Source organism: Sus scrofa, chromosome 11 (assembly GCF_000003025.6).
Source record: "Sus scrofa isolate TJ Tabasco breed Duroc chromosome 11, Sscrofa11.1, whole genome shotgun sequence".
NCBI classification, from domain to species: domain Eukaryota; kingdom Metazoa; phylum Chordata; class Mammalia; order Artiodactyla; family Suidae; genus Sus; species Sus scrofa.
The window spans coordinates 78,678,800-78,698,978 of record NC_010453.5 but is presented as its reverse complement, the minus strand read 5'-3'; the positions used below and the strand labels follow the sequence as shown (position 1 = coordinate 78,698,978).

General features: G+C 53.4%; 1 protein-coding gene across 18 annotated transcripts in view; it reads left to right on the top strand.

The window, feature by feature from the left end:
• Window positions 1-20,179, top strand: part of DCUN1D2 (defective in cullin neddylation 1 domain containing 2) — a 35,378-nt gene that overhangs the window by 9,981 nt on the left and 5,218 nt on the right. For 7 of the 18 annotated variants that reach the window (XM_021065976.1, XM_013978992.2, XM_013978986.2 and 4 more), the window contains 4 exons: window positions 5,544-5,674; window positions 14,431-14,513; window positions 15,538-15,634; window positions 16,863-18,162. In XM_021065976.1, coding sequence (XP_020921635.1) covers window positions 5,544-5,674; window positions 14,431-14,513; window positions 15,538-15,634; window positions 16,863-16,942 — 391 coding nt within the window. In that variant the 3' untranslated portion in view covers window positions 16,943-18,162. Of the gene's footprint in view, window positions 1-5,543; window positions 5,675-12,257; window positions 12,287-12,393; window positions 14,514-15,537; window positions 15,635-16,862; window positions 18,163-20,179 lie in introns of those variants that run through there. The other 11 variants (XR_002336788.1, XR_002336792.1, XR_002336791.1 and 8 more) reach the window with 6 other exon arrangements.

Below are 20,179 nucleotides of genomic sequence, written 5' to 3'. Positions count from 1 at the left end.
TAGATTGTAGACCTGTACAAGATACTGAAAACCATAAAATTTTAGAGAAAATATAAGACACTGTCTTTGTAATCTTAGGTCAAGCAAAACTTTTCCAAAGAAGGCATAAAAACACTAGCCATGGAGTTCCCGTCGTGGTGCAGCAAAAACTAATCTGACTAGGAACCATGAGGCTGTGGGTTCAATCCCTGGCCTCGCTCAGTGGATTAAGGATCCAGCATGGCCATGAACTGTGGTGTAGGTCACAGACGCAGCTCGGGTTCCCTGTTGCTGTGGCTGTGGTGTAGGCCAGCAGCTGTAGCTCTGATTCAACCCCTAGCCTGGGAACCTTCATATGCCATGGGTGTGGCCCTAAAAAGCAAAAAACAAAACAACAAAACAAAACCAAAAAACCCACTAGCCATAAAGGAAAAAAAGTTGATAAACTGGACTTCATAAAAGTTGCAAACGTCTGCATATGAAGACGTACTGTTGGGATGGGCTAAATTAGGAGGGTGGAGTTAACACACACACACACACACACACACACACTGTGCATAAAATAGACACAACCAACAGGGCCTGCCGGACAGCAGAGGGACCTGCGCTCCATATTTCCTAATAACCCACAAGGGAAAAGAATCTGGAAAAGAATATATGGATATATTCTGAATCACTGTGCTGTGTATCTGTAAGTAACACAACACTGTAAATCAACTGTACTTCAATAAAAATAGTCAGAATAAAATAAATAAATAAGAGATACTGTTAAGAAAATGAAAAAGATAAAGCAGTGGGGAGTTCCTCTTGTGGCTCAGGGGGTTAAGAACCTGACTAGTATTCATGAGGATACAGGTTCGATCCCTGGTCTCACTCCGTGGGTTAAGGATGTGGTGTTGCTGTGAGCTGTGGTATAGGTTGCAGATGCGGCTCAGATCTGGCATTGCTGTGGCTGTGATGGAGGCCAGCAGCTGTAGCTTTCATTCGACCGCTAGCCTGGGAACTTCTATATGCTGCAGGTGCAGCACTGAAAAAAAAAAGAAAGATAAAGCAGTGGGAGAAAATATTCTTCTCTCTGTGTAATAATCACTGTGGTAGGAGAATTATAATTTATCTGCAATTTCTAAATAATAGAGCAAGAGATAAAATAATTTTAAAATTCAATCCAAAAGAATCCAAGAAAAAAAACACACACAGGAAAATTAGCTTATGACAGAAGAGACAGCAAGCACATAGTAGAGTGGAGGCTGGAAGTCTCAATCCGTCGGCATTTATGTGATGACCTAAATGTAAGTGGACTAAATGTTAGATGGAGTTTTAAAAATCAACTGCCCTGCATATTGTTTGCAACATATACAACTAGGCCATGGGGGCCCCAATCCGTCTGAAGGACAGAAGATGACGTATTATGCAGACATTAACCAAAAAAAAGGCTGATGTGGCTGTTAATGTTAAAATAAGCTTTGAAGCAAAAAGCGATTGTAGAGCTAGTGAAGGACATTTGTGAATGATAGCAGGCTTGTTCCACCAGGGGGCAGTAGTTTGTTCAAAGCAGAGGTTAAGAGAATGATACAAGAGTCCCTGGTTAAGGATCTCGCATTGTCAGTGCTGTGGCTTGTGTTGCTCCAGTGGGTCAGGTTTGATCCCTGGCCCAGGAACTTCCACATGCCACAGGTGCAGCCAAAAGAAAGAAAAGAAAGATACAAATGTACGAGCAAAGGAGTTCCCATTGTGGCACAGCAGAAACGAATCCGACTAGGAACCCTGAGGTTGCAGGTTTGATCCCTGGCCTCACTCAGTGGGTTAAGGATGCGGCGTTGCCATGACCTGTGGTGTAGGTCACAGACACGGCTCGGATCTGGCGTTGCTGTGGCTGTGGCTGTGGTGTAGGCCAGCAGCTGTAGCTCTGATTTGACCCCTAGCCTGGGAACGTCCACATGCCGCAGGTGCAGCCCTAAAAAGCAATAAAAAAAAAAATGAAAAAATGTACAAGCAAAGCGGGGACTTCTCACATACATCTTATAGGTGTGTGACGGAGTAAGTGGGTGGAAGTAAGGAAATACAAGACTGGGACAGCCCGCGAAGGGCGGAGGGGCAGAGCATTGCACTTGATGTTGAAGAATGCGTGGTTTTTTCAAAAAAGACACACAGCACATTCATAATATTGACCCTAAACTGGGCAGCAGAGTGAGTTGCAGCAAATTTCAAAGGATTGAGGTGATGCAGAGCATGTTTTCTGACCACAGTGTAGTTAAGGATAGGACAAAAGATAACTGGGTAAGTTGAAATGTGTGTAGATGTTGTTCCTTTGAACAAGCGGGGCCTGGCATTGCTGCGTCGGTGGCATAAGTCACAGTTGTGGCTCAGATTCGATTCCTGGCCTGAGAACTTCATATGCTGCGGGTGTGGCCATGAGCTAGAGGAAGGGTAGGGGAATAATACCAATTTTACACAGCCTCTTCTGAGAACAGTACAGGAAGAAACTCTCCCCTGCATATTTTGGTGCCCCGCACAACCTAGATAGTAGGACCTGGAGAAGGACATTCTGAGATGGAAAGTGGAGACCGCGCTCCGTCATAAGAACCACAAGGTATACATGAGGAACCTAAGATGCAAAAATCCTAAACAAGTTTTTAGCAAGATAAATTGAGCCCCCAAAACAAATCAACCAAAAAACCAGGATAATTTTTCATGACAGAGTTCGTTGTAGTCCAGGAATGCAAGGATTGTTTAAAATTACAAAGCTGATCAATGGAATTCAGCACAGTCACAGCAGAAGGGAGAGGGCATGGATATTACCTCAATGCATAACATGGGTTTGATATTCGATTCCATTCATGATTTTTTTTTAAATCGTAGCAAATTAAGAATAAAGGGAACGGCCCTAAATCTGACACCTCTGTCCTCTCAGATGCAAAGCCTTATACTTAATGGAACAGGAATGCCCCCTTGGAGTCAGCATGGAACAGGAGGTCTTAGCTGGTCTAAGATGCAGATAAACTATTAGAACCCACAGTTAGTTCAGCCGAGACGGCAAACAAGGACCTTGGCATTTCAGAGCACTGAATGCAACCGCAGCCAAGCAGAGTGAACTTGAAAGTACAGGTTGTTTCAGCAACGTGAGAAAAATGCAACACCCAGGACGAGTCTGGAGAAGTGTGTGCCACCTGCCTGTGGGAGGTGACAGAGTAAGGGGAGGAGCTCTCCTCCTTCTGGCGGGAGCACTCATTGTCTTGTCCCTGAGCTTGTCTCCAAATTTAACGTGATCTCAGTCAAAACTCCAATAAGTGGTAGATTGAGGTATTGTGCAGAGTTTAAAGGTATATGAACATGCACAATTAAGAACAGCTAACAGAGTTCCTGTCTTGGTGCAGAGGATATGAATCGGACTAGGAACCATGAGGTTGCAGGTTCAATCCCTGGCCTTGCTCAGTGGGTTGAGGATCCAGCATTGCCGTGAACTGTGGTGTAGGTTGCAGATGCGGTTCAGATCCCAAATTGCTGTGGCTGTGGCCTAGGCCAGCAGCTGCAGCTCCAATTAGACCCCTAGCCTGGGAACCTCCATATGCTGCAGGTGTGGCCCTAAAAAGCAAAAAAAAAAAAAAAAAAAAAAAAAAAAAAAAAAAGGAAAGAAAGAGAAAGAAAGAAAGAGAATAGCTAACCGGAGCTCCCACTGTGATGCAATGGGATTGGTGGCATCTTGGAAGTACTGGGATGTGGGTTCCATCCCTGGCCAGGGACAGTGGGTTAAGGATCTGGCAATGCCACAGCTTCAGTGGAGGTCGAGACTGCAGCTCAGATCTGATGCCTGGCCTGGGAACTCTGTATGCCACAGGGCAGCCAAAAATGAAAAAAAAAAAAAAGCTAACAATTATTAAAGAAGAGCAAAGTGGAAAGATTTGCTCCACGAGATAATTGGGACGTTTCAGGCTACGGTAATTAAGACCGCGTGGTATCGGGGCCAGAGCGGATGTTAGACCAGTGGAGCAGCATGGAGAGCCCGGAAACAAACCCGCCTCCACAGGAACGGTCGCTGCGCGGCCAAGGTCGCCCTGAGTGGAGAAAGGACAGCCTTTCCGTCAGTGTGCCTGCGAGAATTGTCTCATCAAGCAGCAAACAATTCTGCCTGACGGCCCCCACACCGCAGACGGTTCGAGTGGCTCGTAGATCTCAGTGTGAAAGGCTCAAGGTGGAAACCCTTTGAAAATGATGGGGAGGGTGACTTCCCGGCCACGCAGCGGGGAGAGGTGTAAAACGCCCAGGCGGCTGGATGCGCTTGGCTAAAAGCAAGAACTCTGGTCCGGAGGTGAGGGGGAGGCTGTCCACACGGTAGGTGAGTGTGGACACACTCTGCTGGCAAGGCCTTGGTCCCGGATGGGAGAGAATTCCTGCAAAGCCGCGAGAAAAGAGAACCTAATTGAAAGCGGGCAAGAGACTGGAACAAGCCCTTCCTGAAAGATGATGCCCACGCGGGCAGGTGCTCGACCTCATTCTGGGGGTGCAGATGAAAGGAAGGGAGTGGCACCTCTCCACTCCCTGTCCTGGGGCAGCTCTGCTGGACGGCTAGTGACACGGAGTCAGGGTGAGGCACGCATCTGCCAAGACACAGGCATAGAAGCCTCTTAATGGTCCTCTTTGTCACCTGAAGACCAGAAACAGCCAAGGGTATTTACCAGCCTTAGCACGTAGATGGTATAAGATATAAATGAATAGAATTATGCCTCATGATAATGGACATGAGCCAACCAGACCCCCCTCACCAGCATGAAGGAACCTCACGCGCCCAATGTGGGCACAGAAAGCAGGTGCGAAGTAATACCCACCTTGCGTTCCCATCTGTAAACTTGGAAGCAGGGATCCCTAACAAACCCACCCTGCCAAGAGCACTGGCCGGGCGACGGAGGCATGAGGAGCCTGGGCTGGCCGCAGAGGGGGGGCGGCGACAGGGACGTCCTGGGCTCCAGCCCCTGCGGGTCTCCCCGCCCCCACTCTTGGGTGCGTGGGTCAGTGAAGTGAGGCTTTCACTCCCTTCCTTGCTGTGCAGTCCAAATAAAAAACGAGTTTATGTTTGGCTAGTCTGGATTTCCACTTTAATGAGGGCTTCTAAACATTCCTGAAGGTGATTGACTTTTGGGAGGAAAACCCAACTTGAAAGCAGTGGAGTCCTGTTTTCTTTGCTGGGTATTTAAGCCCGAGCTGTTGGGATGCAGGTCCCTCGATGCAGTGGCATAGGTGCTGTAGGAAGGCTCTGCCAGTCCCTGAGGGCACCGCGTCTCCGGGCTGCAGGGCCAGCTGTGTCTGTGTTCCAGCTCAGACACGGGATGGCTTTTCCTTTCACGACGCCTTTATTAGGAGAGAACTCACACACCGCACAGGCCAGGGGTGTTGGTGTGTTCACAGAGCTGTGGCCATCACCACAAGCAGTTTTAGCCATTTCCAGCCCCTTTAGCCAGAGAAGGGACACACGAGACCTCCAGGTGCACGGGGGCTGCGGGGGGCTGCCCAGGGCTGGGAGGCCCGTGCCCCCACCCCACCCACGCAGCAAAGCTCTTCTCTTGCTACAGGTGTGATAGCACGGAGCAGCTGAAAGCGCTTCTGCCCAGGCTGGAGCAGGAGCTTAAGGACACGGTGAAGTTCAAGGACCTTTACCAGTTCACCTTCTCCTTTGCCAAGAGCCCCGGGCAAAAGGGACTAGGTGAGTCTAAGCCCCAGGTGTGTGAGACATTTTGATGAGATGGCGAGTACATGTGACCAGCAGGAAGGCTGTTGTCCCTCTTTTGGTGTCTTTTCCTCCGCTTGGAGGGGCCACGCACTCAAACGCTTCAGCCAATAGTCACTCTCAGCTTTGGGGTCAAGTATATAATTTCCAGTGTAAGTTCGTTTGCAGATGCTCCACATTCTTCCCACTGATGTGTGGTTGGTAACAGGTTAGAGAAGCCGCAGATGATACAGGTGATGGGGGCGTGGGTTAGGCCAGGTGTCCTTAACCCTGTCCCCGTCTAGAGAGTTCAAGTTAACTTACCTGAAGCCAGTGCTGAGGTGTATGGGATTACACTGCAGTACTTCTTTCAGAGGTGTACGATTTTACCAAAACATGGCTTGTGTGGTACATAAGGAGAATCTTTCTTTTTGTCTTTTGTCTTTTTAGGGCCGCACCCACGGCATATGGAGGTTCCCAGGCTAGGGGTCCAATCAGAGCTGCAACTGCCGGCCTCCACCACAGCCACAGCAACGCGAGATCCGAGCCGCGTCTGTGACCTACACCACAGCTCACGGCAGCACCAGATCCTTGACCCGCTGATCGAGGCCAGGGATCAAACCGGCAACCTCATGGTTTCTAGTTGGATTCGTTTCTACTGCGCCAAGACGGGAACTCCCCATAAGGAGAATTTTTGACTTAAATTTTCAGTCGGAGTTCTTGGTCTGAGGGTGTAGAGTCTGCGTATCTTCATTAGTTTCCCCCAAGGACTGTATGGTTTATTTACCTCTTTGGAAACATCATCCGTATCCATCGGCGTTTTGCTGCCTCGTGTAACAGACCTATGTTTAGCTCAGTAAAATCTCGGACAAGTTTGGAGAAGGGAATTACGTGGTCTTTTAAATAGGGCTTAAACAGGTCTATCAGAGTGTGTGTTTTGAAGACGAGTCCGCAGAGTAAAAGTGCTGTTGGAAGGTGCCCAGATTAGGTGCGGGGGGACCCCGAAAGTGCTTGGGAGCCCAGAGGAGGCGTGGCTTCAGGTCGCTGCTGTGGCCGCGTTGGCCGGCGAGCGTCCAGGGTTCGTACCACCTCCTCCCACGTCCCTCGTCCCTCGTCCTGGCCGCAGGTCAAGAGGTCAGCGAGGGGTCAGGCACCTGCTCCCCAGGAGGTTGTTTGGGGACTGGCGTGGATGTGGTCCTGGGCCCGGGGCGCAGTGGGGCATCACTGCCGGCATCTGTCCCTGCGTTCAGGGTGACTCCTGGTCCCTCGGCTTCCTGGTGCTTGTTCTTTGGAGCGTCCTGTAAGGAAAGACCTTCCTCTCCCGGTGCTCAGTCCCCAGAGGCGCAGCTCCTTCGAAGAGGCAGGACGGAGGCTCGCCTCGGGCTTGATTGTAGCAGCTGACAGGTAATGGGCTGTCGCCAGCAGCTTAGGGTCCGTGCTCATTGTTCATGTCACTGTGGTGTCCTGGGTGCAGGCAGAGGTCGAGAGCAATCTGTCCCAGTCCCGACCCTTTGAGGCTCACGGTGTCCCATCTGTGGCCGGAGCCTCTGCCGCTGGTGCCTCGGTCCTTTGCACTCGGCCAGGCGTGCAGCGGCTTTCTTTCCATCTGTGGGTCTCCTGCTCCGGACCTGGGCTCTGCCGTCTGTCCACGAAGCCTGGGCTCCCTGGGCGGGGAATGTTACTTCCAGGCAGTACTCGATTTCTCCTTGCTGGTGCTTCTCGTTCCAGGTCAGGGAGACGGGACGGTTTTCCCCTTTCAGGGCACATGGAGATTCCCAGGCTCGGGTTCAAAGCGGAGCTGCAGCTGAGGCCAATGCCACAGCCACAGCGACGCTGGATCCTCAACCTGCGGGGCAAGCCAGGGATCGAACCCGCATTCTCACAGACACTGTGTCGGGTTCTTAACCTGCTGAGCCACAGCGGGAACTCCAGGATGTTTTTTTGACTTAAGCTTCTCTGTGTTATTCTGCTGTCCTTCCTTCTGCCACCAGCACAAACACTGAGACGTTCTCCCCCTTTAAAAAGGGAGCACCGCCAGCTCTCTCCCTTCGCCCCCAGCTGCCAGGTGTGCAGTCGGGCAGGTCACCCGGCGTCCGGGGCGAGTGGCCGCAGCAGACGAGGGCGCTTCTCCCAGACACAGAGCCTTTGCTCGTCTCTCCTTGAACGCCCGTCCGCACTGCCCGCGCCCTCCTGTCCCGTTGGCTGTTGCTGAGTCGCCTGAGGATGAGCCGATCTTCGCCCCCCGGGGCCGCCCTGGCCCTGGCCCCGCAGCACCATTTTCCTTCCGCTTGAGGCCCAGGGCCCTCGGCCTGTGTCTGCGCGCCGGCCCCTCGGGCTCAGCAGCAGCGGGTGTTCTGGGCTCTTTAGACAAGTCCTTTCTAACCTCTGTGTTTCAGGAAAAATGTCCTTGGGTTGTACTTGTAGCCTTTATCCTGTTCCTTTCACTGAGTTTCCTTCCCGAGTCTCCTGTTACTCGGCCTGCGCGTGGTTCCCGCGTTCAGCAGCGGTCACCTTCTCGGCCACCCCATCTCCTCTGCCCACCCTCCACGCCGGCCCACCCCCTCCTGTCTCTCCCACTTCGTTTGGGGTTTGCTGTCTTGTGGCTTTATCAGTTTTTATATGAAGATGCAGAGAAATTTTAAGCTGCGCTGCCTCTTTGAGCTCTTTTTCAGGCCCTTCCCGATGCCTCGGAGTGTTGAGTTCTCATCGAACGGTGCTCTAAGAACAGACGGGAGGCGCTGAGGTGTGTGGCTGCTTGTTCTCAACCCATCCTGTCGGGGTCCTTGGCGTTTTTTCCCCAAGATTTTCCTTTCTTTTATCTTTTTTTAAAAGACGATTTTAACTGGCTTTAGGTGTGCAGCTCCGTGGCACAAAGTACGTTCGCCAGCGCCGTCCCGCCGTCCGTCCCACCATCCCCGCCGTCCCCACCGTCTGTCCCCGCCGTCCCTCCGTCCCCGCCGTCCCGCCGTCCCGCCGTCCCCGCCGTCTGTCCCCGCCGTCCCGCCGTCCCGCCGTCCCCGCTGTCCGTCCCCGCTGTCCGTCCCCGCCGTCCCGCCATCCCCGCCGTCCGTCCCCGCTGTCCCGCCATCCCCGCCGTCCGTCCCCGCTGTCCCACCGTCCCCGCCGTCCGTCCCCGCCGTCCCGCCATCCATCCCTGCCGTCCCCGCCGTCCCGCCGTCCGTCCCCACCATCCGTCTCCGCCGTCCCGCCGTCCCCGCCGTCCCCGCCATCCCCGCCGTCCCCGCCGTCCGTCCCTCCGTCCCGCCGTCTGTCTTGAGAAGGTGTTCTTCTTGAGGACCGTCCCCTTCCCCCCCCACCCCAGCCCTTGACTCCCGCCATCTAGTCTCTTGTTTGGGAATTTGACTCCCCAAGGTGCCACTCACTGGACACGCCCAGATGTGTCCTCTTGTGCGTCCCGTCCAGCAGTGGCCTCGGCTTCCTCCTCGCTGTCGCTGTGCAGCTCTTCTCTCTCCAGAGCTGAGGCCCCCGGCGTGGCTGGGGCGCAGCTCGCCCCTCGGTCGGCGGTCGGTGGGCCCTTGGGCCGCCTCCGCCTGTGCCTCCCGGAGTCCTGCTGCCCTGAGCGCGGTGGGCGCCCGCGCGCGAGCCCCTCTCAGCTCTTTCTTAGACCCCAGAAGTGGGATTGCTGGGTGGGAGGGGCCTGTTTGATTTTGGGGACCCGCCATCCTGCTCCCCACAGTGACTGCCCCGCCCTCCCACCAACAGGGTACAAGGCTGCAGCTTCTTCAAACCCTCGTGCGCGCTCGTTGTTTCCTCGTCTTGCTTCTGTTTAATGTGTGACAGCCATCCTGATAGCCCAAGACTGCTCTTTTAGGAGCTGATTTTTTTTTACTTTTGGAACGAAAACCCTTGGTTTTTATCTTCTCTGCTCCACTCCATTCCTGTCTAAGGAGCTGAGACCAAATAGTCATTAAAAATTAAAGCTTGTTTTATTTTGGACCTTGATAAACCAAAATCTATTATCAGTGTTCTCCAGAAACTATTACCAGGAGTTCCCATCATGGCTCAGTGGTAATGAACCCGACTAGTGTCCATGAGAACACAGGTTTGAGCCCTGGCCTCGCTCAGCGAGTTAAGGATCCGGCGTTGCCGTGAGCTGTGGTGTAGGTCACAGACGCAGCTCAGATCTGGCCTTGGTGTGGCTGTGGTGTAGGCTGGCAGTTGTAGCTCCAATTCGATCCCTAGCCTGTGAACCTCTTGTATGCCGCAGATGCAGCCCTAGAGAGCAAAAATAATAAAAGAAAAGAAAAGAAACTATTACCAGTCTCCTCAGAACAGTAAACAAGCAGACGGCAGAGGGAGGTTGGTTTGGCTCAGCCTCAGGGCCAGAGGAGGGCGAGACGGGAGGTGGCAGGACCAGGCCGTCTTCAGGTGGCAGGACGGGGCCATCTCACAGGTGCTTCTTCCTGCCGGCGACACGATTCCTTCCTCTTCTGCCTTTTTAAAAAACCTTTTTCCATTATCTGACTCTCCCTAAGTAATGTTCACCTGAGGAAGAGATAAGCTTTCCATTCTTTTCTAAAATCTGGCTAATTCAGGTCTGAGTGTAATTATCACTGCGCTTCAAAGGGCAGGTGCAGGTGCTACTTTACCTTTGAGCAGTTTAATTCTTAGAGCTTCATTTTTCAAAGAGATCATTAGTCTAATCCAAATTTAAAATGACAGCCATCATTTATTCTTTCCTGTTGTTCAGTGGTTACCAGGAAAAGGCGCCTCGAAATGTCCGTGGGTGATTGTGCAGTTTTCTTTCTGAGGGCTTCATGACGCTAATGCCGTCAGTATAATTTAGGATATTTAAGCTTCTGTTGAAATATTTGTATTTATTAATATTTTGCAGCCTGTGTGATTCCTCCCTTTTAATGTTGAAAAGAAAATGTTTTAAAAGGGTTAGCATTGCACAGAACTTTCTTTTTTTTGCTTTCAAGGGCCACACCCGTAGCATATGGAGGTTCCCAGGCTAGGGGTCCAATGGGAGCCATAGCTGCTGGCCTACACCACAGTCACAGCAACACAGGATCCAAGCCACTTCTTCGACCTACACCACAGCTCACAGCAACACCGAATCCTTAACCCACTGAGCGAGGCCAGGGATCGAACCTGCCACCTCATGGTTCCTAGTTGGATTCGTTTGCATTACGCCACAACAGGAACTCCACATTGAACTTTCAAGTGTAGCGTTGTTTTTAAAGAGTCTTTATCTCATAAGGTCACCTGCCCCAGGTGGGACACGTTAAAGACCCCTTTCAAAGCCGTGACTTGTCCTCGGCCCCTGAAAAGCAGGCTCTGCAGACAGCAGGTTGTGGCAGCAGGGGCTTGGCCAGAGCTGCAGGTGCTCAGGCCACCCAGGCCCCTGCTTTGGGTAGTAGTTGCTGTCACAGCAAACCTCAAACTCGGTTCTTTCAAGCCACAGTCCTGGCTTTATGGCTCGAGGTGCCATGTGTCAGGCGTGGGCCGCTCCGCCCGGGCGCTTCTGTTCCCGGCTGTCAGCTCAGACACTCAGCTGCGTGACCGGGTGGCTGCGTGACCGGGTGGCTGGACGAGGGGGAACGTCGGCCACTGCTGCTGCTCCTCCACGCGGCCCCGGGGCGTCCTCACAGGGTGGCCTCGCGGGAAGGTCTGGAGGGGCAGGCGGCGGGAGCCACGTGTCTGTCGCCTGAGGCCCAGCGCGGGCAGCCCTGCAGCCACACGCTCACTCGAGCCTTTGCACTGGACATGTGTTTTCATCCCAAGGTAGTTTCCAGGAGCTGGTCAATCGGTCAAAATTAACTACCCAATTCAAAGCTTAGAAATGTACTTTTCCCCTTCATGAATCTGTCAGAGAAATTCAGTATGAGGGCAAAGAGTGTTTTGAAACACTTTCGCAATACAGAGCCAATACGATTAGCCTCTATTTTAAATAGGTTTGCCTTAGCATCTGGCAGCAGAAAAGGTGGCATTTATAGTTTAGCCTGTAATTCCTTTACTGTGGAAAAAAATCATTGCTTCTTATGTATTTAACGCCTGTAGACACTTAGTTAACATGTTGAACAGCATCATTCACGAGGGAACTGCAACAGTCACTAGTTTTGTTTCTTTGCTTCGTGAGAGTAATTGAGAGAATGTGAAATTGTATCACAGAAAATAAAAGCTTCTAAAGGAAAAACGATTAGATACCTGAACATTTCTCATACATTGCACTTTGTTTTAGAGGGTTTTTGAGGGCTTTTCAAAAAAAGAAGTAGGAGTTCCCGCCGCAGCTCAGTGGTTCACGAATCCGACGAGGAACCATGAGGGGGTGGCTTTGATCCCCGCCTCGTTCAGTGGTTAAGGATCTGGTGTTGCCGGGAGTTGTGGTGCAGGCCACAGATGTGGCTCAGATCTGGCGTTGCTGTGGCTGTGGCGCAGGCTGGCAGCTACAGCTCCGATGGGACCCCTAGCCTGGGAACCTCCGTATGCCGTGGGTGAGGCTCTAGAAAAGACAACCAAAAAAAAAGAAAAGAAATAAAGCAAGCTGAGTAATTTCATGGCTGCAAATCTTAAATGAAACCATTGAGACTGATACGAGTCTTCCTGTGATTCCTAGGAAAAGCGTGGACACAGCGGTGGAAAGGGGTAATCCAGACACGCCCCCGATTCCCCCTCACAGCCTCCACGTTTCCGTGTCTGTGTAGACGTGTGTGTTAAGATGCACTTCTGTTTTGTGTGTGATTATCCTCCAGCCTGTACTGAACTGGCGGTCGACACAGAAGAGAATTCGAGCTACTTGGCTCTTTGTTGTGGCGTCAGAAGCTCAGCACTTGTGTGCTGCCTGCAGTCTGGAATCGGTTGGCTTTGAGGAATCTCGATCTGGGCGAAGTTAAGTTCTGTGTGGATTTTCACGTCCTTTTTGACAGAGGGAGGTCTTTGCTGACCCACCCTGAACGGGCCTCGGGGACATGAGTTTAACAGGGATGCCTTCTGAGCCACATCCTCTCGGAGCCAGGACGGCTCACAGGTTGCTCGGAGCAGCTGCTGCTGCAAGGTCCTTCCGTGGCCCCAGAGGAGCTTCTGTTCTTGATTCCAGCTCACGTTCTGCATTTTGAGTTTTGTTGTTCCTTTGCAAATGGCCAAGTCCATCAGGACGGCCTTCAGCATGTGTTTGTAAGTGATGCCAGCCTCTGAAGGGCACAGGTCTGTGTCTAGTTGTGTGGTTTATAAACATGCAAACTGAGAACTTGATAAGTTTCGAGGACCAAACTAAGCCAAGACTAGATTGAGTGTCTGCCATACAACTTTCTTTTTCCTTCTTCCCCAGGTTTGCCTCCATTTCTCAGTGGCAGACTTTTCATCATTGCGATGAGTTGAGTATAGATTCCAATGACCGGCCCTCCCAGGGGCTCAGGACGTAGACTTAGCAGGTCGGGACCAAGCACCTTGGCCTTGAGCCACGGGCGCCGTAGGTGAGACCTGGCCAGCCTGCCCTCCTGCCAGTGCCTGAAATTTCTGGCCTTGTCTTTCTTCTCATAAGACTCCAGGTTACTTCAGGCTGAGAACGTCTGTAACGGACTGTAAACTCACAGGGAATAGAGGTGTTTTATTTAAAATTAGCTACTAATTTATTTCTTTTGCTCAACCAATTTTAATGATTGACCCTGGATATCTCAGGTTAAAGCTCCAGCTTTAGAAGTTTTTGTCCACGTGGGACCAAGCAAGATTTAGATGAGGAGTTCCCGTCGTGGCTCAGTGGTAACGAACCCGACTAGGATCCAGAGGACACAGGTTCGAACCCTGGCCTCAACTCAGTGGCTTAAGGATCCAGCATTGCTGTGAGCTGTGCCGTAGGTCGCAGACGTGGCTCAGATCCCGTGTTGCTGTGGCTGTGGTGTCGGCCGGCGGCTATAGCTTGATTCGACCCCTCACCTGGGAACCTCCACATGCGTGGGTGTGGCTGTAAAAAGAAGAAAAGAGTGTCTGGAAAGCATTTCAGGACGACTGTTCCTGGAGGGGCTGAGCCCTCCTTACGCGCAGGAAGTTACCTAAGCTCCTTCCCGTGCTTGCGTCGAGCTCATGAAAAGAAATAGACGCTGAACTTCCCGGGAGCGGAGACTGAATTCCAATACCTGTGAATTGGGGGTCACAGGTGACTGAACCTAAAACGCAGCATCCCTGTCCCGGGCACGCCCAAGAGTCAGTTTATATAGAAATTGTGAAATAACTGCTACCTTCCCGCCGGGACCTTGGGGACGTTGGGGACGTTGACTTGGAACCAGATAAACATGCTTGTTTGTCTCAACTTGGCCTCAAGAAAGTCCAGGTCTCTGTGGGACTTAGACGACCCCCTTTCGAAGCAGGCTCTGTCTCGGAAGCTCCGTGTCCCTCTTTCTAAACAAGTGTTTGCCTTGTGGCGCATCACCCGGGAAGCGCGTTGGTCTGTTTTCCTTTAAACGCATGGAGTACGCTAATAGCAGCCAGGGCAGCTCAGTCCTGAAGAAGCCCAATACACGAGAAAATTAGAGTCTTCAAAACCGCTTAATTAGGGGTAATTATTTACATGTCCAAATAGTCTAATACACAAATCGTGCTTTGTGTATTTCCCAGAGTTGCAGACCCCGACGGAGCACGGCTCCAGGAACACTGTGTAAACGTGGCACTCGTTGGCACGCTGGGGCAAGGCCGCTGTGTTGTATTAAGTGAATATCAGCTAAGAAGTGGTCATTTTCTGTGCAGTAGAAAGGGAAACTGGGACCTCTTAACTCCTCTTTCTCTCGTTTTACCAGATTTGGAAATGGCCGTGGCGTACTGGAATCTGGTATTATCTGGAAGGTTTAAATTTCTAGACCTCTGGAACACCTTCTTGCTGGTAAGTGTCTTCCTGCCGGCTGTCCCAGTGTGGGGGTCAGCAGGTTAGGTGCTGTCCACCGGTGCTGTGGCGGGCAGGGTCCCGCACCCCAGCCCTGCCACTCCAGGGAGCCGCGGCCACCCGGCTTCCACTGGCAGCTGACTCCCGACTATCCCCGAGTCACCTCCTCTGGGAGTCCGCACCAGCCGGCTCTCCGCTCCCCAGAAGCTCAGGCTGCTTCCAGGGAGCAGGGGGCCCCACCTGACAGCACGTCCAGGCGCCTTTTCGGCCGCTCCGGGGAGGAGGGCGTGCTGCTGCAGCCACGCTGGGCCTGCCGTTCCCTCCCACACGTCTGCCTGCCCAGGCCTGCGCCTCTCGGGGAACCGGTGACGTGCACACACCGGGTCCGTGTCACAGCAGCAGACCCCGCCCCCGGGGACAAGCACAGCGTCCCTCAGTCGGGAGTGGGTCTGTGCAGTAGAATGCAGCCACGGGGCAGTGACAGCATCAGGGGACGCGCTGCAGATGTGTGAGCAGGAAAAGCCAGGGTGGCAGCCGCACAAGGACGGCAGTTCTGAAGCGGGAGGTGGCTTATAAGCCGCTCGTGAACACACGAGCGTGTGACGTGCAGGCGGGCGTGGGACGGCCCTGCCACAGTCAGGTGGGAGCCCCTGCAGGAGTGAAGGAGCAGCACTGGTGGCGGGGGCTGGGGGGTGGTCCCGGGCCTCCTCCACGTGCTTGGCAAACCTGAAATACCGAATGCCCCAGACATCACCAGAAATCGACCGGTCCCATTGCCAGGAACCACCTGGTATGTGCAAAAATAAATGGGTCAAAATACAACTCGCCTGTGTTTGCAGCTAAGTCGGCTTCCTGCCTTCGCACTCTGGCCGTAGGTAGCTCTTAGCACCTCCAGCATTTTAACTTCCGACGGTTCTGTTCAGCTGCTTTTTCCTCATCAAATGATGTTCCGAGATTCTCAGCGGGACCCCTGGCGGCTAAATCTGTGTCCTGAATCTGGTGGGGTTTGTCTCTTGTGTGTTAGGAACGCCACAAAAGATCAATCCCAAGGGACACCTGGAACCTTCTGCTAGACTTTGGAAATATGATTGCAGATGACATGTCTAACTATGACGAAGAAGGTACGAGACGTCGCAGGGGGTAGTCAGGGGTGACGTGGTCAGGGTGTGACGGGGGTACTGACAGGGATGTGGCCGGGGATGCCAGCCTGGGATGTGGGTGTGGGTGCTGACATGGGTATGGGTGCTGACGTGGGTGTGGGTGCTGGCAGAGGTGCTGACATGGATGTGGACGTGGGTGCTGAGGTGGTGCTGACTCCTCTACTTCTGGACCGTGGGACTGTGGTCATGACACAGGCACCGGGCAGGAGGGTCCCGTTGACACGTGGCACCCCCATCTGCGAGATGAGGCGATGACAACAGTATAATGTTCCCTTTATTATGTTTTGTAAATCTCATAAAAGAAAATTTTAGCTTCGTATTTACTGAAAATCAAGAAGACAGTGAGTCGTCTGGACTAGCGTGTTTCAGCGAGGGCGTGCGGAGCCCCGTGACGGCACCGCGGAGCCGGTCGGTTCCTGGGCCGCCACCCGTGTGCCCGTCGGTCACTCCATCGCCTGGTGAAGCTGATGGAGGGTCCCAGCTGCCTTCGCTCACACGTGCTGCGGCCCCGCCCAGCCGTCCAGGGCTGGGGAGCATTTGCGAGCCTGCTGGCTCTGCCCCGTCAGGGAAGGGTCCCCTCCCTCAGGCACGGCCCAGCTAGGAGGTGACCTGGACAGACGTTGCCCTCCTCCCACTCCTCTGTTCTAGAAAGTGAGCGACATGCCCACCAGCCTGGAGCACCTGTCGGGGCCTGTGTGTCTGTGTCCTCAGCCCTCGCCCACCCCCCGTGTACAATAGGCGTCCTGTGTGTGCATGTCCAGTGAGTGACAGGTGGCTCTGGACAGCCTCTTGGGATCTTTAGCTGTGGGGAGGCGTGGAGTGAAATGAGGTGCGTGGAGGGGGCCACCTGGGGCGGGTGGGGTGGCCGGTCCTGGAGGGGCATCTGGCCTGGGGAGAGGAGAGCCTCGGGCTTAGGGGGACAGCAGCTGTGTCGCTCAGCCTAGGAGGCAAAGGGTCCTCTGTCCATTCCCAACGGCCTGGGGCAGGGCTGCGAGCTGGGAGGTCGTCCCGGGCTGGGCCGGCCCTGGTCTGGCTGGAGCACACGTGGGCGACTTTAGTCAATTCGTTAAGTGAAACTGGCTAGAGACACTTAAAATCACTGGAATTCTTGAAATATAAAGACTGGATTGTGGCAAGATACTTTGAATATAAATCACTGATTCTTTTAAATCTGCCTGCTTTCCTCTAGGAGCGTGGCCTGTTCTCATAGATGATTTCGTGGAATTCGCACGGCCGGTGGTCACGGGGGGTAAAGGCAGCCCTTTGTAGGCAGAAGATCGGGGTGAAGCGAGAGGAAAGGTGAGCTCGCCCTGCAGGAGCTGCTGGTCAGGTGTGTGGCTCACGCGGGCAGCCGACCCGTCCTGAACTGCAGGCCCGCGCCCCGCCTGGAGTCGCTGCCACCGCGGCTCGTGGGCGTCTGCAGTCGGGGCCTCACCGCTGCTGTAGGAGCTTGTGCGTGACTCCTGTGTTGGTGACAGGAGGCCGACGCCAGTGCCCACCGCTTGCTGAAGAGACAGAGGGTCAGGCTGCCGAAAACGTGCCGTAACTGAGAGGGTCGTCATGGGTTCTGACCCCTTGGAACTCGGTGCCAGGGCTGGGATTTGTATTTTTTGAATCGTCAGACGTCTGTGTTTCTTGGCGGTTTTTGTTTTCCCCAGCTGTCCCTCTGGTTGTGTTGCTGCGTGCACGGCCCGGCCAGGGCACGCATGACATCTGCAAGCCTCAGCCTAAGCTGTCCGCGCGTCCCTTTACCCTGATAACGTCCGTTGACCTTCCTAGGGAGCTTCATAAAGTGTGCTCTTTTAAGAATATGTTTCATTGCCCCTAAAAAGAAGTTTTTCCATGAAAAAATGTCATCTGTGGTGGCAGATTATAAAAGTCAAGGGTTGGCTCCTTTCAACCACCTGTGAGGTGAGAGACGTCCACCCCCCGCCCTTCGTAAGCTCGTGCCCACCTGGAACCAGGGCAAACACACACTGTTGTTCCAGGGCCGTCTCACATGCAGGGGAGGTATCTCTGCGCCACGCAGCCCCTGGTCCCCTGGTGCTGCCCAGGCAGGCGGCCCAGTGGCACCTGCCCTTCTTTCAGGAAAGCTCTTTGCAGCCCTGCCTCGTCATTCTTGGGACGGTCTGCACAGCGCACGCGTGCCTGCTGCCCGGGGGCAGATCAGCGGGGTTATCTCACAGTCCCTGAGATGTCCCGCACACAGAGAGTGGGCCCAGAGGGGCTGTGGCTCACTCTGCTTCGGGACACAGCCACGGACCACGTGAGGGTGGCGTGGGCCCAGTGCGGGCCAGCTGTTTGTACCCGAGCACAGGCGTCTTGAAAGGGGCTTGAGGCCTGGAGACCCGGTCTGGGCGGGACCAGCCCCTCACGAGGTGCAGGCCTGGGGCTCTCATAAGCTTTCCTGGCCTCCCGGTAAGTGTGTGGTCCTAAGAGCACAGGTTGTATCTAAAAGAGCTGGCTTGAATAAAAACCTCAACAAAGGAGTTCCCATCGTGGCGCAGTGGTTGACGAATCCAACTAGGAACCATGAGGTTGCGGGTTCGGTCCCTGCCCTTGCTCAGTGGGTTAACGATCCAGCGTTGCCGTGAGCTGTGGTGTAGGTTGCAGACGCGGCTCGGATCTCGCGTTGCTGTGGCTCTGGCGTAGGCTGGTGGCTACAGCTCCGATTGGACCTAGCCTGGGAACCTCCATATGCCGCGGGAGCGGCCCAAGAAATATCAAAAAGACAAAACAAAACAAAACAAAAAAACCTCAACAAAAACCCTTTGAGGCTCATGGATTCTGCCATGTAAGTGTTCTGTTCAGAGAAGTTTCTAGAACTCGATAGTCCTGCACAAATCACGGAGGTCTGCGACTTGTATTCTTGGAATTTGAAGTTATGGGGGGACGGTGTTTTAGGGAGTTGTACATTGGTAATTGGACAGAGGTTCTTCCCAAAGTTAGGGGTTTCCTCTTTGTCCAGTGTGAACTCAGGCCCCGTTGTCACAGGGCTGAGAACTCCGGGGACACTGAGGCTTCCTCTCGGTGTCCTGGTGCCTCGCATTCTCTCCCTGGCTGCTCAGACCCCTGCCCCGGACCTCAGAGCCTCGTCCCACGTCAGGGGAGCAGCCACCACACGGGGACTCACCCACCGCGGCCAGCCCACCGCCCCGGCCCAGGCCGTGACCCCGAAGGCACAGCGGGAGTCATGCACCTACCTTTTCAGGTGTCACACTGTCTGCTCCGAGTGGCGGCTTCCTTGAGATGGTGTTTGGTAGCGAACTGGGTGCTCGGAACGTGAGCTGTAAGACCCTGGAGGTTCATGGGTTAACCGCTCGTGACCAGTTAACAAGTACGTGCCCCCGTGCCGTCTCAGTGCCTGCCGAGACTTTCTGGACGGGACGGCGTCCCCTCCTTCTGTGTGGGTGACATAACACACGTGGCTGTGTTGCTTTAACTTAACGGAATGATGCGGCCGTCTCGGCTTCCGGCTCCACGGGGGCGGCTGCATCCCCATCCCTGGTGCGCTGCCAGGGCCCGGGTGCCGGGTGAGCGTGGGTGAGCTCGCCTGCCGCCGCCATAGGCCAGGTGGTGCAGTTGCTCCTGGCATCTTCAGTAGCGGTCTCTGCTGCCTCCGTTTTAGCAAAAGAGACCGGCGTGGGCCGTCCCTCTGCTCTCAGCCAGAGCCCTTCCACCTGCGGGGCGGGGTCTGAGGGGCTGTCCCGCGGGAGAGCCTGCGTCCCTCGCACCCAGGACCTGCTGTTCTTCAGAATCTCTCAGAATGGTGCTGGCTGGAACCCTTTTCCAGAACCACATTTTGAACAGGTGCTACCTATTCATTTAAGTGCATCTCAGTATGTTGTTATTGAACAAAACTTTTTTTTTTTTTTTTTTGGCTGCACCTGCAGCATGTAGAAATTCCCAAGCCAGGGATGGAATTCATGCCACAGCAGTGGCCTGGGCCGCTGCAGTCACAACGCCAGATCCTTAAACCCACTGAGCCACAAATGAATGGCAAGAATATTTTTTTTTTTTTAGTTTTTAATTTTTTCAATTAAAGTATAGTTGATTTAGGAGCTCCTGTTGTGGCTCAGCAGGTTAAGAACCTGACAATGTCTGTGAGGATACAGGTTCGATCCCTGGTCTTGATCAGAGGGTTAAGGATCCGACGTGGCTGCGGCATAGGCTGGCAGCTGCAGCTCTGATTCGACCCCTAGCCTGAGAACTTCCATGTGCCTGGGTGCAGCTGTAAAAATAAAACTAAATAAATAAATAAAGTTGGTTTACAGTGTTGTGTCAATTTCTGCCGTACAGCAAAGTGACCCGGTCATATGTGTATATACACTTTTTCAAATATACCTTCTATCAGGAATCTTTATTTTTATCGGATATGTTCTTTTTTTTTTATTTTCCACAGGCACCTGTGGCATATGGAAGTCCAGGCTCGGGGTGGAATTGGAGCTGTAGCTGCCAGCCTACACCACAGCCACAGCAATGCCTGATGCTTAACCCACTGAGTGA